General features: G+C 38.8%; 1 protein-coding gene across 1 annotated transcript in view; it reads left to right on the top strand.

The window, feature by feature from the left end:
* si:ch211-113g11.6 (uncharacterized protein LOC559008 homolog) overlaps nt 1–9,975 on the top strand; it is a 63,162-nt gene extending 53,187 nt beyond the window's left edge. Inside the window, exons 12-14 of the mRNA XM_034241388.1 lie at nt 1,335–1,507; nt 5,371–5,426; nt 6,077–9,975. Coding sequence (XP_034097279.1) covers nt 1,335–1,507; nt 5,371–5,426; nt 6,077–6,423 — 576 coding nt within the window. The 3' untranslated portion in view covers nt 6,424–9,975. The remainder of the gene's footprint in view (nt 1–1,334; nt 1,508–5,370; nt 5,427–6,076) is intronic.
* Nucleotides 9,976–16,075: the final 6,100 nt, after the last annotated feature.

Raw genomic sequence — 16,075 nt, forward strand, 5'->3', positions numbered from 1 at the left:
TGAATACCTTGAAGACCCTGACGGTTCGCCACTGCGAATAGATGATGTTCCGTGTTTAAAAGCTGTTTCAGAGGCTCTGCTACCTTTTCAAATACTACAAATCTCAGAAAACATCATGTTATTCATTTCAGAATCAGAAACAGGTTTAGGTTTACACATGCAAAGACACATGTTAAAGAAGTAAGGAATACATATATACAACAATTATAAAAAACTATTTAAGAAAAACTATAATGCTTTAGGATGTAGAACGTTTTTACATGAAAAACGAAACTACGTACAGTATGCAAAGTACTCAGAATATTACAATCAAATATGTGCAGTATTGCTATGGAAAGTGGAAAGCTGTGTAGATCCTAAGAGAAGTAGCTTGTTATATAATACAACAACATTAAGATAAAGACAAGATAAGAGGTACTTTATTGATCCCCAAATTGTGAAATGTTTGCATTGCAGCAGCATAGAAAACAACAAAACAAGGCATTTCACATAAGTATAAATTAAAGAGTAGAAACAATACCATCATTTAAACATCTCAAAATAGATTTAAAGCAGAATTAAACAGTAGAACATATACAGTAGACAGATTCAAGGCTGTCATTCATACACAGCTACAGCTTATGTCGATGCAAATCTTAGGTCCCAGGCTCCTCTAACAGAGCAACACAATAAACAGATAAAATAGTGCAAGTAAATACAATAAAATAGAAGTAGTATCTATAAACTCTTGTCACGATCACAGGTACAGATCAGAACCCAATAGCACGACTCAGATACAACCAGTGTATAGCAATGTTCAGTTTATTCAGGTCAGGGACAGGCAGGGTCAAAACCAGACAGGGAGCAGGCAGGAACTCCAGATCCGTAAACAGGCAGGCAGGGATCAAAAACCGGGCAGGACAAACATCTAGGCTAGAGAACAACACTCACTGGAGAGCTTGGCGGAAACGACAAGACACTCTGTCAAAGGACCAGTGATAGTGAGGTGGTATAAACACTGTGGAGTGATGAGGGAATGAGTAACAGGTGAGGGGAAGGGCTGGGGAGACCAGGTGAGGGAAGTGAGCTGATTACAAGGACCTGGAGGAAGGCGGGATCTGAAATGACAGGAGAGTTTAGATGAGCCACCAAACAAACAATAATAGATGTGTCTAACTTGTGACACTATTGAATGGATAAAAAACACTATTGAAGGACCACACATTAGACATGTTATAATAACATTGTATTCGCAGTAGGTAATGTTAGCAGTTTTGAATGATACCCTGCACAACAGTGACTGATTTATTCCAGTTGTGGTGCTCACACAGTCTATTTCGTGTTTTCCTCCTTAGGGTCACATGTACGTCGGCACGGCGATGGAAGTCCAACGGCTGCCGCTGGCTGACTGCAATCGCTATGGCGACACATGCAGGGATTGCATCCTTTCTCGGGATCCTTACTGCGGCTGGGACAGGGCGAGGAGGAGGTGCCTTGCCATCCCGCCCGGATACAACATCACCACTGGGTGAGAGGAGATATGATGTCATCGCTGCTGAGCTATTGTCTGTTTTGGCGCTCTAATTTTTTTTAATGTCCTCTTCCAACATGAGAGTCACATGATAACAAAGGTATCCCAACTGTAGCTGTGAACATGACAGGATGTGTGATTACCTAGAAGAGCATCAGGACTGTTTGAGGCATATGATAGCTATGTGATTAACATGATGATTCAGCCTCTATGGAGAGAGACATATGCCTGTCATGTTTATTACTTACACAGGCTTTAGCTAATCTGAAGTAAACATTGAAGCCTGCTTTGAACCGGTATTCCTCCATCTTGTGACTGTAACACTCTCTTGTATATCAGCATGTCAAGGCAACCCAGTCTCACGGCATTTCGTGTTCACCAACACGATTTTTAATCTATTGATTCATGTTCACCAACACGATTTGCCCCTTTTTTTCGTGTTGCACAGCACGATTTTAAAAGCAATGTATTTCTACTGCCTGCAGCACGTATTTTTCTCCGGTCGGGTCGAGGAAGACCAGAAGCTGTGTGGTTCATAAAAACATGTTCTTGCTCAATATCAAGCCACAATTATTGCTTTTATTTTAAATCGTATAATTTCGGACTTTTGTTGCCGTCTGTGAGGAAAATAAATGGGGCTCAGAGCCTCAGGATACTGAAATCTGTATTTTTTAATATGTTTTTCCTTCTAATTCGTTATTCTTTTCAAAATAACACACTGTTAGTTACTCACCAATAACACACAATTATCCTTGCTTTTATTTATTGGTTTAATTCCATAATCTCGGGCTTTTTTGGCGTCCGTCAGGAACTGAATTTCAAAATAAAAATAACCGGAAACAGACGTAGGCCTATAAGGGACATTTCGAGCATCATTGCGATTGTCAACATTTCTGAGTTTAGGATGGCCGAAGACACTACACTACCCATAATCCCCAGCTATCGTTTAGGACTACAGTCCCCCGTAAGGTTACGCAGAGCGTCAAACAGCTGTGTGAAATGGAACGAAACCACGCCAGACTATCCAAAACTGGAATCGAACGCCCCCCCAGAACTACACATGCTGGCTATTGTGTTTCGCAAAATGTTCTATGGGACGTCTCTACTGAACGTTTTCGTTTTTCCCACAATTAGAAGTTGCCAGTATTAAACACATTGGTGTTATCAAATATAAAACATATAATTAATAAATGGGTGAAAATCGCTTGTGTCTATAATGCTCAGCATTAATACCCACATGACAGCTCATTGTTACTTTGTAATTCTACTCCACTACAATTCAGAGGTTAACCTGGTATTTTTACTCCACTACACTTATTTGAGTTACTTTGCAGATTCTGATTAATGATGTGAAATATAAACAACCCTTAAATCAGACTTTAGTTACAGTAAAATTCAGGTACGGTGATTGTCAAGTGCCAACAATCAGGAGAGATATTTGATAGTTGGTGCTTGAGAAGACTAAACATGTATCTGCAATTGACATGAATGGAAACGAGTAATAAAGTATATTCATTACTCATTATTCTCTACTAATAGTTCATTAAAGACTGTATATTATGGCTATTTTGCACATCCCTTTCAAGATTTTCAAAGGTTTATTGACATATCATATACACAACTACGGTGTAGTTATGCAATTAATGAAACACTTGGGTCACAGGTTCCTCAACAGTACATTACAAGACATCTATCAATATGTGTGTACCTCCACCATTAAACTGTCATATTCTGCACATTTCTTATTATATCTACACACATAAGAGTATAATTCATATGTATAATATCAGTTAAAATAAGTGCTTCAACATAGTTAACATTGCAGGAAAGCAATATATTAGACGTTAAGTACTTTGTCAGGCTTAATATTTATCTGTAGATAGATACCCCCAAAGTTTTTTTCTTATTTAAAAGAAGACCTTAATCTGTTATTTAATGTTTAAATAAAGGTTCATTCGTTTTTCTGTTTTGCACCTCCTCCTATTAATATCTTTGTACATTCTGCACTAAACTGTTTTATTGTAGAGATCACTTAGAGTATCTTCTTGATTTTTTATATTCTATATTTATACTTTCCCCCTATGAAAGTATGTACTCTTAATATGTTTTTAATCAAATATAAAAATAATTCAAAACATGCTTTAACCACTAGGAGGTGCACACAAGGTACACACAGCCATAATAACTTTGTATTATTAGTGTAGGACACTTGTGTTTTCGTACAACATCTGAAAATGTGTAGTTTTATGCATGCTTTCACATAATTTTACAGCATATTGCTATACTATTTCAGACTCAGTATTTACATTCTTACATTCAAAGAAAATCAGTAATATCTTTAAAAACTACAGTCCTTTTATATCAGCTGTGCACCGTTATGGTGTAAATATAACCTATCTGTGAATTAGATCAAATGTAAAAGTCAGCCGAATTAGTGTTGATACTGCAAGGAGACGTATTGTGTGAAGATAAATTGAAAATGTTGTTTAATTGTTGAATATATTTATGATCCACGTCAAGTATTCAGTTTCGGCGGCATTTTCTCAGTTTTTCCAAAGGTCTTCTCATCAGGGCTCTATAAATAAAGAACTACGGCAGATCTGTAATATACAATGCAGCCGAACCGTGTATTACAATGCCGTTATGTGATGACTTTCAAAGAGAAAAGCAAGAGTGCTCGGAATTAAGTATTATTTTATTCTTTTTAAATGTTTTCCGGATTTCATATAATATAAACACCAAATCCCAGCATGCATTGCGGCTAAAACATCCAATAAGCGAGCTTAAAACCATAGCTGAGGATCTTGGGTAATCGCTCGAAATGCCTACGTCTGTTTCCGGTTATTTTTATTTTGAAATTCAGTTCCTGACGGACGCCAAAAAAGCCCGAGATTATGGAATTAAACCAATAAATAAAAGCAAGGATAATTGTGTGTTATTGGTGAGTAAATAACAGTGTGTTATTTTGAAAAGAATAACAAATTAGAAGGAAAAAAAGATTTAAAAATACAGATTTCAGTATCCTGAGGCTCTGAGCCCCATTTATTTTCCTCACAGACGGCAACAAAAGTCCGAAATTATACGATTTAAAATAAAAGCAATAACTGTGGCTTGATATTGAGTAAGAACATGTTTTTATGAACCACACAGCTTCCGGTCTTCCACGACCCGACCGGAGAAAAAGACGTGCTGCAGGCAGTAGAAATACATTGCTTTTAAAATCGTGCTGTGCAACACGAAAAAAAGGGGCAAATCGTGTTGGTGAACATGAATCAATAGATTAAAAATCGTGTTGGTGAACACGAAATGCCGTGAGACTGGGTTGGTCAAGGACACTATTTGGGGAACTATTGTGTCCCATGCAGCTCTGTATGTGATGACTACTTCCATTCTTGCAAGGTTAATAAATACATGCACCCTGATATTGAAGCTCAAGCCGGTGACGAGTGATATTTTTCGTGAGCACTGGCTGATGTTAGGCATGAATCTGCAAAGAAAATCACATCATGATCTGACTGACACTCATTGACAGGGAGGTGATGACACTTGCTTTAATTATCAAGACACTGCAGTTCAACGAAAAACATGACATTCACAAAAGGTTGCACGTAGAGTTAACACTGCAAATTACCTTGGCTTTAATTAATGTCGTGCATTTCCAATTTTAGGAGCGACTGTGAACATCAATCATGTGCTGTAATTAGCCTCTGACTCCTTTGTTGCGTCCGCCCTGACATCGTGAATGATTTGTCTCTGCATGTTTTCATTTGCGGGGAACAGTAGGTTGATGTGGAGGTTCACAAGCTGTCAGTGAAACTATTTACTGCTGCTGATTTGTCCTCTCTGTTATTTTCCAACAGGACACTTATTCAGAACCTGGATCAGTCCAACTCTTCGGTTTGTGGGGAAGCTGCTGGTGAGCCCTTATCACACTCTCTCTTTGTATCTTAATTAAACCAACATAGGAATCTTTCTGCAGCAGCTTCACTAAAAAGATGATTATCATATAATTGAGTCCAAAAACCTGCTGGCTGAGATTTCTATTTTTTTTTTTACATGATGGCTTGCTATGCCTAAAAGCCCCAAACCCAGGTTAACCTCAATGACTCATCTCTGTGGGGACAGCTATCTCCAACATGATCTGGTTTTAACAAGGCATGTGTTTCTAGTTGTGTCACCGATGTCTTTACTCCAGAAAATATTACTTAAAGATGAGAAGCAAAGTGTTTTATTTAGTGCTCTCATTCGATACAAAATTGTAATCGCATCACACGATCCTCCCAATCATTTTCTGTGATTGATCAGAAGTTTAAAATACTAGTATTATATGTATTTCAACTCCATGTGAGGTGTTTTAATACATTTTGTTTTAATGCGTTAAAGTTTCCAGATTATTGCGAGCGTTAATGCTAAAACGTTGACAGCTCTTAGTCATTAGCTGATATCGTGGAGAAATATATTATAAAACAACAACTGAACAATTCGTACAGCTTATTGGTGATAAGTACAATAAACATTTACGCTTGCAATAAGAAAGGATAAAGAATATATTTTCCGTCCCTACAGCTCTGAAGCAGCGTCGCACTTCTCCCAGAGAGGTGCTGGTGGTGTCCAACACCTCCATCTTTCTCCCGTGCCCGGTGCGCTCCTTCCACGCTACGTACCGCTGGGAGAAAGACAACTGTGTCAAGAACTATCCCTGCCTCTTCTCCGGGGATTTCTGCGTGCTGGGGCCGGCCGTCAGAACGCCCCTGAAGGATGGCGTCTTCCGCTGCATGGCCACCGAAGACGGATTCAAGGTGGAGGTCATCTCCTTCAGGCTGGTGAACGACGGCAGGCTCCTGGCCGCCTCCCTGGCCTCCACCTTGGGCCCGTCGCTCCTGCTAGCCATGGCTACCCTGTGGCTCCATTAACTGCAGCTACCGCTAATGCTAACCCCTCATCCTTACTGGCTCCCAATGACAGGAATACACGGAGCCTCTGTTAGGAGGCTAGGTTCGCAGAGCATTGAAGTACATGGTTGTGTTGGACCGTGAAAATCCTTTTTCCATATCAATTTATAGAGAAAGATTCCAGAAAAGTCTGTATTTTTTGCATAAAGCAACATATCAGCAGCTGTTTTAATAAGATCCGAACTGGGAAACACATTCATTATCATAGCAAAGTAACTAGAAGTTCAGAAATTGACATATCTTGCAAGTTCGATCAACCGTAGTTAGGTGCTTTGCGAACCTTTCCTCTCTGACTGAAAACATATCGTATGAGTTGGGCAAAAACACCGATACCAGGCCAATTATTTTTACCATTTCTCTACTTTATTTCAAATCGACTTGACTGTGCTTATTTGTGAATATATAAACCTTTAATACCGCTCTTAAATCTGATCATTCATCTTGTTAGACTTCATTGGTATAGCTCATTAGAACGTAGAAAAATGTCTGGTATTGAGATTTGAAAAGCCTTAACACTTCTTGGACATTAACTCCTAAGCACAATTTTGAGGCAGACTTGGCGCTATGATTATTGCGGCTGAGTCGAACAACATCGCTGGGAGGAAGTGTCATCTTTTTGACAGGAAGTAGGAAGATGGGCAAAAGCTCATTCTCGGAACATCACTGTGTCAGCACCTCCTTCTCAGGCGAGGAAGTACGTTGCATATTAGATATCAGACATCGTCATTACGCCTTGTTCACAGCTTTGTCCATTGTTTCGTTTTTTACATTCTGTGGTCTTGCCGCCTCCCCAGAGCATCAGAAACAAAGATCTCGCTCTTAACGTGACCCGGGGAGAGGGACAAACGGCTAACTGACGTCCAATATCTGTCAACCCGACAATGCGAAGATGTGAACAAGGTGTTGTGCTATAGCAATTTCAATAAACACACATTAACATACACATAAGGGCGGATGAAGCTAAAAGGAACTGCATATTAAGCTTGTATTTTAGTTTGCTATAGGCTTGTACTTAGATACGTGAAGTGTGTTCTGTATTTTATCGCTCTGCAGATGCTGATTTCTACCATTGCTGCCTACGTAAGTGACTCTTTGTCTTGATTGTTTGGGTTTAAATGCCATAGTTAGAACGTGAAGTGTAACCACCGACTGCTTTGCCTCTCTCCCATGCAGGGACATCAGAGCAAACAGACAGGAACATGGTTCTTTTGGTAATACTTGTATCTCTATGCTGTGAAACAAAAGGCTTGACAGACTCAAGTTGCTTCCCACAGCAGCATCCACAACCAGCGGCGACAACGATAGCTAGCATCACGCTACCTCTCCTTTAATAACTCAAACTTCATTAAGACCAAGACGAGAGTTGAAGCTGAGTGTTTAGAAGAGAAAAGATGCGAGTTAAATAGCCCTAAAAAGTAAACGTTGAATGAATACTGATCAGCTGACTGAAGAAGTAGGCTTCAGCGGTGATGAATTATGCAGCGGATTAGCATGTTCTCCTGAGCTTTGAGAATTATCATTCAGTAGTGTTACATACAGCTGGCCGTGCCGAGCCGTCCTCACTGGCAGACATGTCATTAATAGCTAATTAGACAATGGAGCCTTCTCGCCATGCACCTTATTAAAGAATTGATGTTACACCGTCGAGCAGCGGGCATGTTCTCAGCTGTGAAAACCTCGAGGTGGTGTCGTGATTCTCTCTCAGCTCGGTTGTGTGTTGCTGCTCTGGGATCTGCTCGCTTTCTGTAATGCACTGAAACTGGCTTCTCACTGTGCCAATAAAAGACAAAAAGAAAAAACAAAGCTATGTTGAGCCACCGTATCCTCCCGACGTCGCTTCTTATGTTCATTTGCTTTATCCCTCGCTCCTTACCTGATGTTTTATCTGTTCCCCCAAAGTGACTCTGTGTATGTGTTTGGTCCTTTCTTAAGCCAGACACACACACCTTCTGTAGGTGCAACATGCGTATTAATCATCTTTGTGTCACCACCGGGGAGGGAACATATCAACAGACAACGGCTAAGAGCGGGTAAACATTTAGTAGAGGCTGTTAGAGAGGCTGTTGGAGACCTTTGGCAGTAAAACAACTCATAGACATGCTCATTACATAGTCCTGTTAAACCTCCTTTATCCCTTAAAATAACTGCTGAGTAAGTGTCGTTGTGATTCAATAGCGAAGGCAAGCCACTTTGAGAGGAGAGGAAAATTGCATCTCATGCCAACAAGGCATTGGTGGAAGTTCCAAGAAAGTAGTAGTGCTGCAAAATGCATAGATTAACAGTGGGTGGATGATGGATGGGGTAGGAACATTTTTGAGCTCATTCTCCTCCCCTAACCCTGACACAGCCTATAGCTGCATTCACATGAGACGGGGTAAAATAGCTCTGCGCTGTTGTTGTTGTTGCCGTTGTGTTTTGAATGGAGAAAGCAAAGCAGCCTGACTTTCGTAAACCTTCAGCGCTGTGCACCGCTCGAGTTCATGTTATTCCAACGCTGACCTTACGACGCGCAACCACTCAGATGACAGCTTTGTGAACAACCCAAGTTAGCAGGGGACGTAACAATAGAAACTTATATGGCTGTTTTCATAGCATGGCGCCAAACCTAGCGGTGAGCAAATCACGTATAATGTGAATGCAGCTTAACCCTAAACATAAATGTGTTCTTTACTTCACCCTAACTAAGTACTTTTAGTTGGCCTACACATAATTTTGCAGATGCATATTGTACAAAAGAGCATGTCTATGTTAGTGTTGGTTGCAGGGTGTGTTTTCTCACCGGGAGAGATGCCCTTGCGAGTGTTAACAGGTCGTTGTTGCTGTGCAGAGCTGATTGTATTTCTTCGTGAGGAGCGGCGCTGCAGGCAGGTGAAATCAGGCTTTCTTCATCCCGCTCCTTCCTAAGTCATCCCGCTCAACACCACAAGGCTTTGCTTCAGTATCAACACTTTTCCAGCTAATGCGTGGAATTAAGATTTATAGCATTTACAGCATTTACCAACAGTTGCCGTTTTTTTCTCCCCGTTCAAGTCCTTGCTTTGATATGGATATTCTCACGGTCGTTTTTTATCGGAATCCGGTAATCGCTCCTTCGCAACCGCCGTCGTCAGCCGGTCCGATAAAGGCTAATCTCCTTCAAAGCAAGCTCTTGATTTGCCTTCAGGAAACCAATTTAATGGATCAAGCTATCTGATGTAAACGAATCAACGTCGAGTGAAGCGGGTCGCCGTTTTGTTTGCTCTGGGGTGTTTGAGTGTCGAGTACTGTACATGATGTGTGCCCGCAATTATGTGTCTTGATATATCTTATTTTAAAGGAACATGCCAAACTCTATTATTGAAAAAAAAGAGAGATTTATATTGGTGCCATGCCAGTCTAATGCCATCTCATTACATGTATTTTTAAAAAACCAGTTATCTACAGTGCAATAGATATTCATGTAACAAATCCATATTGACATGTGTTTCCCTGAACATGTGCGGTGAAAATTAATAAAATATAACTACAAAAAAATGAGTTACTGTGTTTATTTGAAGGAAACTAGTCTTATTTACCTTTTAATAGCAATGTATCAAGGTATTCAATTACATCTTTACGGAAATATTCAATGTAATGCAGTATATTAACGTGATTTATACAGCTTTTTGAAAGGTGAATAATCCACTATATCCATTCACTTACAAGGGCATTCATTTTACAAATAAAGGGTATTAATTGTATTATAAGGGAAGTTGCTCTTTAAAAATGTTTTAATTATCCATGCAATGCAAAACATTAATACATTAAAATAAAAAAATATTTTGTATAAATATAATATAATAATAAATACATTGAAATATAATTGTATTATTAAAATATGTAATATTAATAAACTGAAAACAAATGGATGCGTCAAATATTCTAATAAATATATGAATTACATATATTTAATTTGTTAAATAAGGCCTATTGAAATACATTTGAACCCTCCTGTTATCCTTAGATTGACTCAATTTGCAGTTTAAAACTCAAGACAATGATCATATTCCAAATGTTAACCAACATGTATGTCTCTGGTGCTTTAGGTATCTTAGTTGACTACCTAAATAACCATTTCAATAAAACATTACCCCAACCTTCCCCCCCACAGACCCCTTTATACATCCAGAATTCCTATTATGTGACTATCGGAAAATATATAAATCACCATAAAATCTCACTGACTGAAATAAAATGTTAAAGGATGTTGATAAAGCACCAATAACTAAAGCAGAGGGTCGTTTTTTTTTACATTGATACATTTGCATTTACCCATTAGTCCTCACTAAATTAGCAAAAGTCATGAAATACTATGCAAAACAAATAATGTGAACTATTTTTTTAGATACGTCAAACATTGAATGGGTTCAAATTGACCCCAGGATAACAGGAGGGTTAAGGGTTTTTGCCTTTTCAAATGAACGTTTTGATAATGATAAGAAGGTGCATTTACACTCTTAAACAATATTATGGAAATCTGCAGGAAACCACAAAATGGAGGACAAGGTTGCATCACCATCTGCTGGACAACCTTTGGTGTATTGACAAGTGGATTCAGAATATAAAATCCACAGACAGTTATTCCTTAAACTGTAAGGAAACTCCAGATTATGCTTTTGAAATAAAGTTTTAGAAATACACAGCGAATACACAATCAGTGTTCCAGTTAACTCAGGGTTTTGACAGATGAGAGCTTGGAGTATTTTCATTTAAGTTATTTAGCAGAGAAGGTTTTTCTGAGTGCTGAAAAATATTGATTCATAGTCGACAGTTTATCATTAACCATTTGGTATCAGCTCGAACCATAGCTCAATTTCGTACTTCTTAGGGTGTGAAGTGAAAATCGATACCACTCTTGCATAATGCGTTTCAGATCCTTTAACGGTAAAAGCAGAAATCAATTTCTGAGCTTTTTACTCAGGAACAAATAATAGCTTTTATTGAAGACTATATGAGTCTCTATCTCACTCTGCAAGCCCAACACATGTCTGCTTATCAACTCTTTTCATATTTACTGGCTGAAATTAGCGCAACGGAAGCCATTACATATAATTCCTCCTTTCTTTTTCAATTGGTTTGGCACATCCATTCTTCTGCAGTTATCTGCAGCACACACACACACACACACACACACACACACACACACACACACACACACACACACACACACACACACACACACACACACACACACACACACACACACACACACACAGTCTTTTGTATAAAAAACAAAGACATATCCAGCAAAGAAGTTCCCATGTCTTCTCAGTGTTTGCGCTGGAAGGAAAACAGACACAGAAATAGATTTTAAACCAAGCATGCCAAGAAAAATAACTTATTCCAATTATTTCCAGATGCTACACTGTACTGTATGTCCCAATGAACCAATGAGGTAATGTGAGCATGACAAATAACGCAATCTTATAATGTTGCAAAGGGTACACCCAAATATATCAACACGTCTCACTTCCCTTTTCTTGCGGTTTTGCCAAGTGTTGTGAAAAGATCTTAACCCGGAGAAATAAAGTCATTATCAACAGTAGGAAACTTGCTGCAAAATATTCTGTGGTTAGGGTTGAGAAACTGCCTTTGGAGGGAACACAGGGATGTTAGCGTTTGCAGACCATGTACATGCACAAACAACTAAATATATAACACACTAAAAGAAAGGTTAAACCCCAAAAAGCACAACAGGGCCTCTTTAAGCATCGTAGACAATAACACTCGATTCACAACATTATCGAGTGGCCCGTGGTGGTGGTGGGGTTATGGTATGGGCAGGCGTATGTAATGGACGACAAACACAGGCCACTCAATTCACAACATTACCCTAACCCTAACCCTAACCCTAACCCTACCCCTCACACCAGATACTGACTGGTTTTCGGACCCCCCAGACCCTCCCAATAAAGCAAAACTGCACGTTTCAGAGTGGCCTTTTATTGTGGCCAGCCTAAGGCACACCTGTGCAATAATCATGCTGTCTAATCAGCGTCTTGATATGCCACACCTGTGAGGTGGGATGGATTATCTCGGCACTATCACAGATTCTTTCAGATTTATGAACAATATTTGAGAGAAATGGTTATTTTGTGTTTATAGAAAATGTTTTAGATCTTTGAGTTCATCTCATGAAAAATGGGAGCAAAAACAAAAGTGTTGCGTTTATATTTTTGTTCAGTGTAGTTGGGGACTGAGTAGATGAGCTCATGTCAAAGTAACATTAATTGATGCAGAAACAAACTTTGACATAACATAAGCCCCCCTGCATCAAGTTTGTTAATGTCAGACCAGTCACATGACCGTATCGAGTGTGGTGCTTAAGGGTTCTGTAAGGGCACGTGACTGCAGGGAAGTAAATACCTGATACAATAAAAAGATTTAAAAAACTCAGGTAGAGAATGTGAAAATGGCAGAGACATAGACAGCTTCCATATTCTCAAAAGATGATGTTCTCCTGCTTGACTGCCGGCAGGGTATTTTATGAGCAACGACACAGAGGAAACATTCACTCATTATTTAGGATGATCTGGAGGTGCCAACTTTTCTACAATCAGCACTTTTGTGAAGTGGACAGTAAGTATTGATATGAGTATGGGGTAAATGTACATGTTATCTTTATTCCACCATCTATCATTTACTTGCAGCTTTCAGACATGTTGCTTTTTTTAGATGTCAATTGTTTATCTTGCGATCACTCAAAGTTAATGTCCCTTCATTTTATTGAGTTAAGGGGAAAACTTCATCTCAAAACCTTAACAGATGAATGGCGGCGCAGAATTAATCAAAAACAGTCTTGACACTAGAATGAATGAAAACTTTATTACAGACTCAGGGTCCAGATAAAAGACAAGGCATTACATATAATAAATTACATACACAGCATAAAAATAATTCATAGTTTAAGAGACAACTATACCAATGTCTCCACAGCTGCGATTGGTAGCGTGTACTAAACCTTATGTTCGATAAGGCCAAGAGGATTTCATTATCAGAGTCATTCAGCCAGCAAATACATTTATACATAATATTTCTTAAAACAGCTTGTAGAGTATTGACTCCTGCAGCCACAAACATTTCACTTGCACTAGACCATCGAGGTCTCTTCAGCAATATTCTCATGGCATCATTATAAGAGACACTAGAGACAGTTTCCCCTCTATTTTGCCGAAAGTTGTTTTGCAATCAACTGAGAAGATGTCAGGCAGGCAGAAGAAAATCTTCCACTGACATTTCACATTCCTGAGCGACACACACACACACACACACACACACACACACACACACACACACACACACACACACACACACACACACACACCACACACACACACCCCACACACACTTGGCAAAGAGAGAGTGGGAGGGCAGACAGAGAGAAAATAACTCGGCTGAGTTACAACAAGCTAACTCATCCATGTTGAGTCAATTCTTCCCTGGGTGTCCAACACACAGGTTCAAATGCTTTGTGGAAAGTAAAACTGGTGAAGAAGTGTTATCCGACCGCCTCACTCAAGGTGAGTTGAAAGATTTATTACCAAATGTGTGTTTTTAATATCCAATGTTTTTGCTTCTAGGCAAGTCGATTGCAGTTTGAATGATGTTGTTGTGAGAACTTTAGGAGGATCTTAAGGAAATACTGGCAGCATTCACAAAGTTAGCTCACACGTCTATTCAGTCATTTGAGGACAAAGTATCCAGAAATGCATACAAACTTGCGGGGACAGGCTTAAGTATAGAGTATGTAAAAAGAAGGGAACATTTGAATGCAAAAGACAGGACATAATAATAATAATAAAGCTTCATTTATACAGCACTTTTCATACAGCATGTGCAGCTCAAAGTGCTTTACAAAATGTCACAAGTTAAAAATAAACAACATGAAATTCCCCTCGGATCAGATGTTAAGACCTTTACAGATACATCCAGCAACATATTACATTTAAGAGATACAAGGAGGTGAAAGGTATGATAATAACACGTAAAATACAATCAAATAAGAGGCTAAGTGATGCAACAATATGAAACCCTATAAAATAAATTAAACATATCGGTACAACAAGCATAAAAATATACTAGTACTAAAAATGTCATGATTATAATAGGTTAAAAGATTAAAAGACCATTTTAAGGACATTTTGCTCTAAAAACTGATAAATAAATAATAGATAAAATCCTTTAAGACCTGAAATGACAACAGAAAAAAACTGAGTGCAAGGAAAACATAATCCCAGAGCGTGACTCATTCATGACTCATTGTTTTGGTGTCCATGATGACATGACTGAAGTGGATCGGTAGGTTAAGAAGGTTGTATTGTTCATTGATGCCACTGTGAGCAGAGATATAGGTATCAGGAAACAAATCTCCTTTAGAAATCAATGTTTTTCATCCATGCTATTTTTATAGTATCATGTCAAAGTGTTTTGGGATAAACTACCTATTGGTTGATTCTTTCAGGCTTCATAGTTTCAGTGTCCGTTTTTAAACACTCCCCAATTTAACCACAGTCTACCTGTTGCCTCATTTATTTCCCCCACTCAGGTTTATGTTGTTGGTTCAGTAGCAGCTTTGTCACAAATTAAACATGTCATTTGGATAAACAGGCTCTGATAGCTGGTGCTATATGTGTATGTGGTGTGGTAATAGCATTGTTGGGTGTCTGTTCATACGGTAACTCTGAAATACCTTGACAAATAGTGGACAGATTGCCAGGCATTTCGAATACATTGCAATAATTAGGCAAGTTTATATATAGCTCCTTTCAACACAAGGCAAGTCAAAGTGCTTTACAAAAATGAAAGACATTCAGAAAATGGCATTTAAAAACAATCCCTTAGCGATCCCTTAAGCTTTTAATCTGGCATCATCACCCTGTAAATGTTTCAATTATTTACACACACACCTTATATCAATCCTAAACCCCCTTTCCAAGCATGAATGAGGCTTTTTAGGACATGATGTCACCAACACTATCACCAACCCCACTTATTTTAATGGATAATAATCGATGTATTGATACCATCAACACTATAGTATCATGCGCTATCGTGACATTGTACACGCCAGCAGAAGAACAATCCACTTAGCACTTGCATTATGACTTCCACTTTTTAATGGTAAAGTCTAAAAGTCACTGTGTATGTTGTGTTGTAAATCTTATCTTATGAAAATGAAATGGACAATAAAGTCATCTGAATCTGAATCATAGACCAAATGCTTGTAAAACTAATGACATCCCATTACTTTGGCTAATGTTGCATTATATTAAAACCAAATTGATGGTTGGGCAATCATAACAGGATTTAAGGATGATATTATAAAGAAATATGCACACCAGTGATATCTTCTAACACAACCCTCTCTATGGGCCTGCTTAATGGTTGGCACCTGTGAATCTCCAACGGTGAAATATGTCATTTCAGGCAGTTTTGCCTGACTGATAATGTTTGTGGTGTTTCTTCTACAGCACTTACAAACACTGTACCAGTGTTTGGGAGGATAAACCATGTTAGAGGCTCTGTGGGATTTATTTACAGTGAGTCAAGTTTAGCGAACGCTCCAGTGGGTTCTTTGGGGATGTGTTAGTAAACT

Source organism: Gymnodraco acuticeps, unplaced genomic scaffold (assembly GCF_902827175.1).
Source record: "Gymnodraco acuticeps unplaced genomic scaffold, fGymAcu1.1, whole genome shotgun sequence".
Classification (NCBI taxonomy): domain Eukaryota; kingdom Metazoa; phylum Chordata; class Actinopteri; order Perciformes; family Bathydraconidae; genus Gymnodraco; species Gymnodraco acuticeps.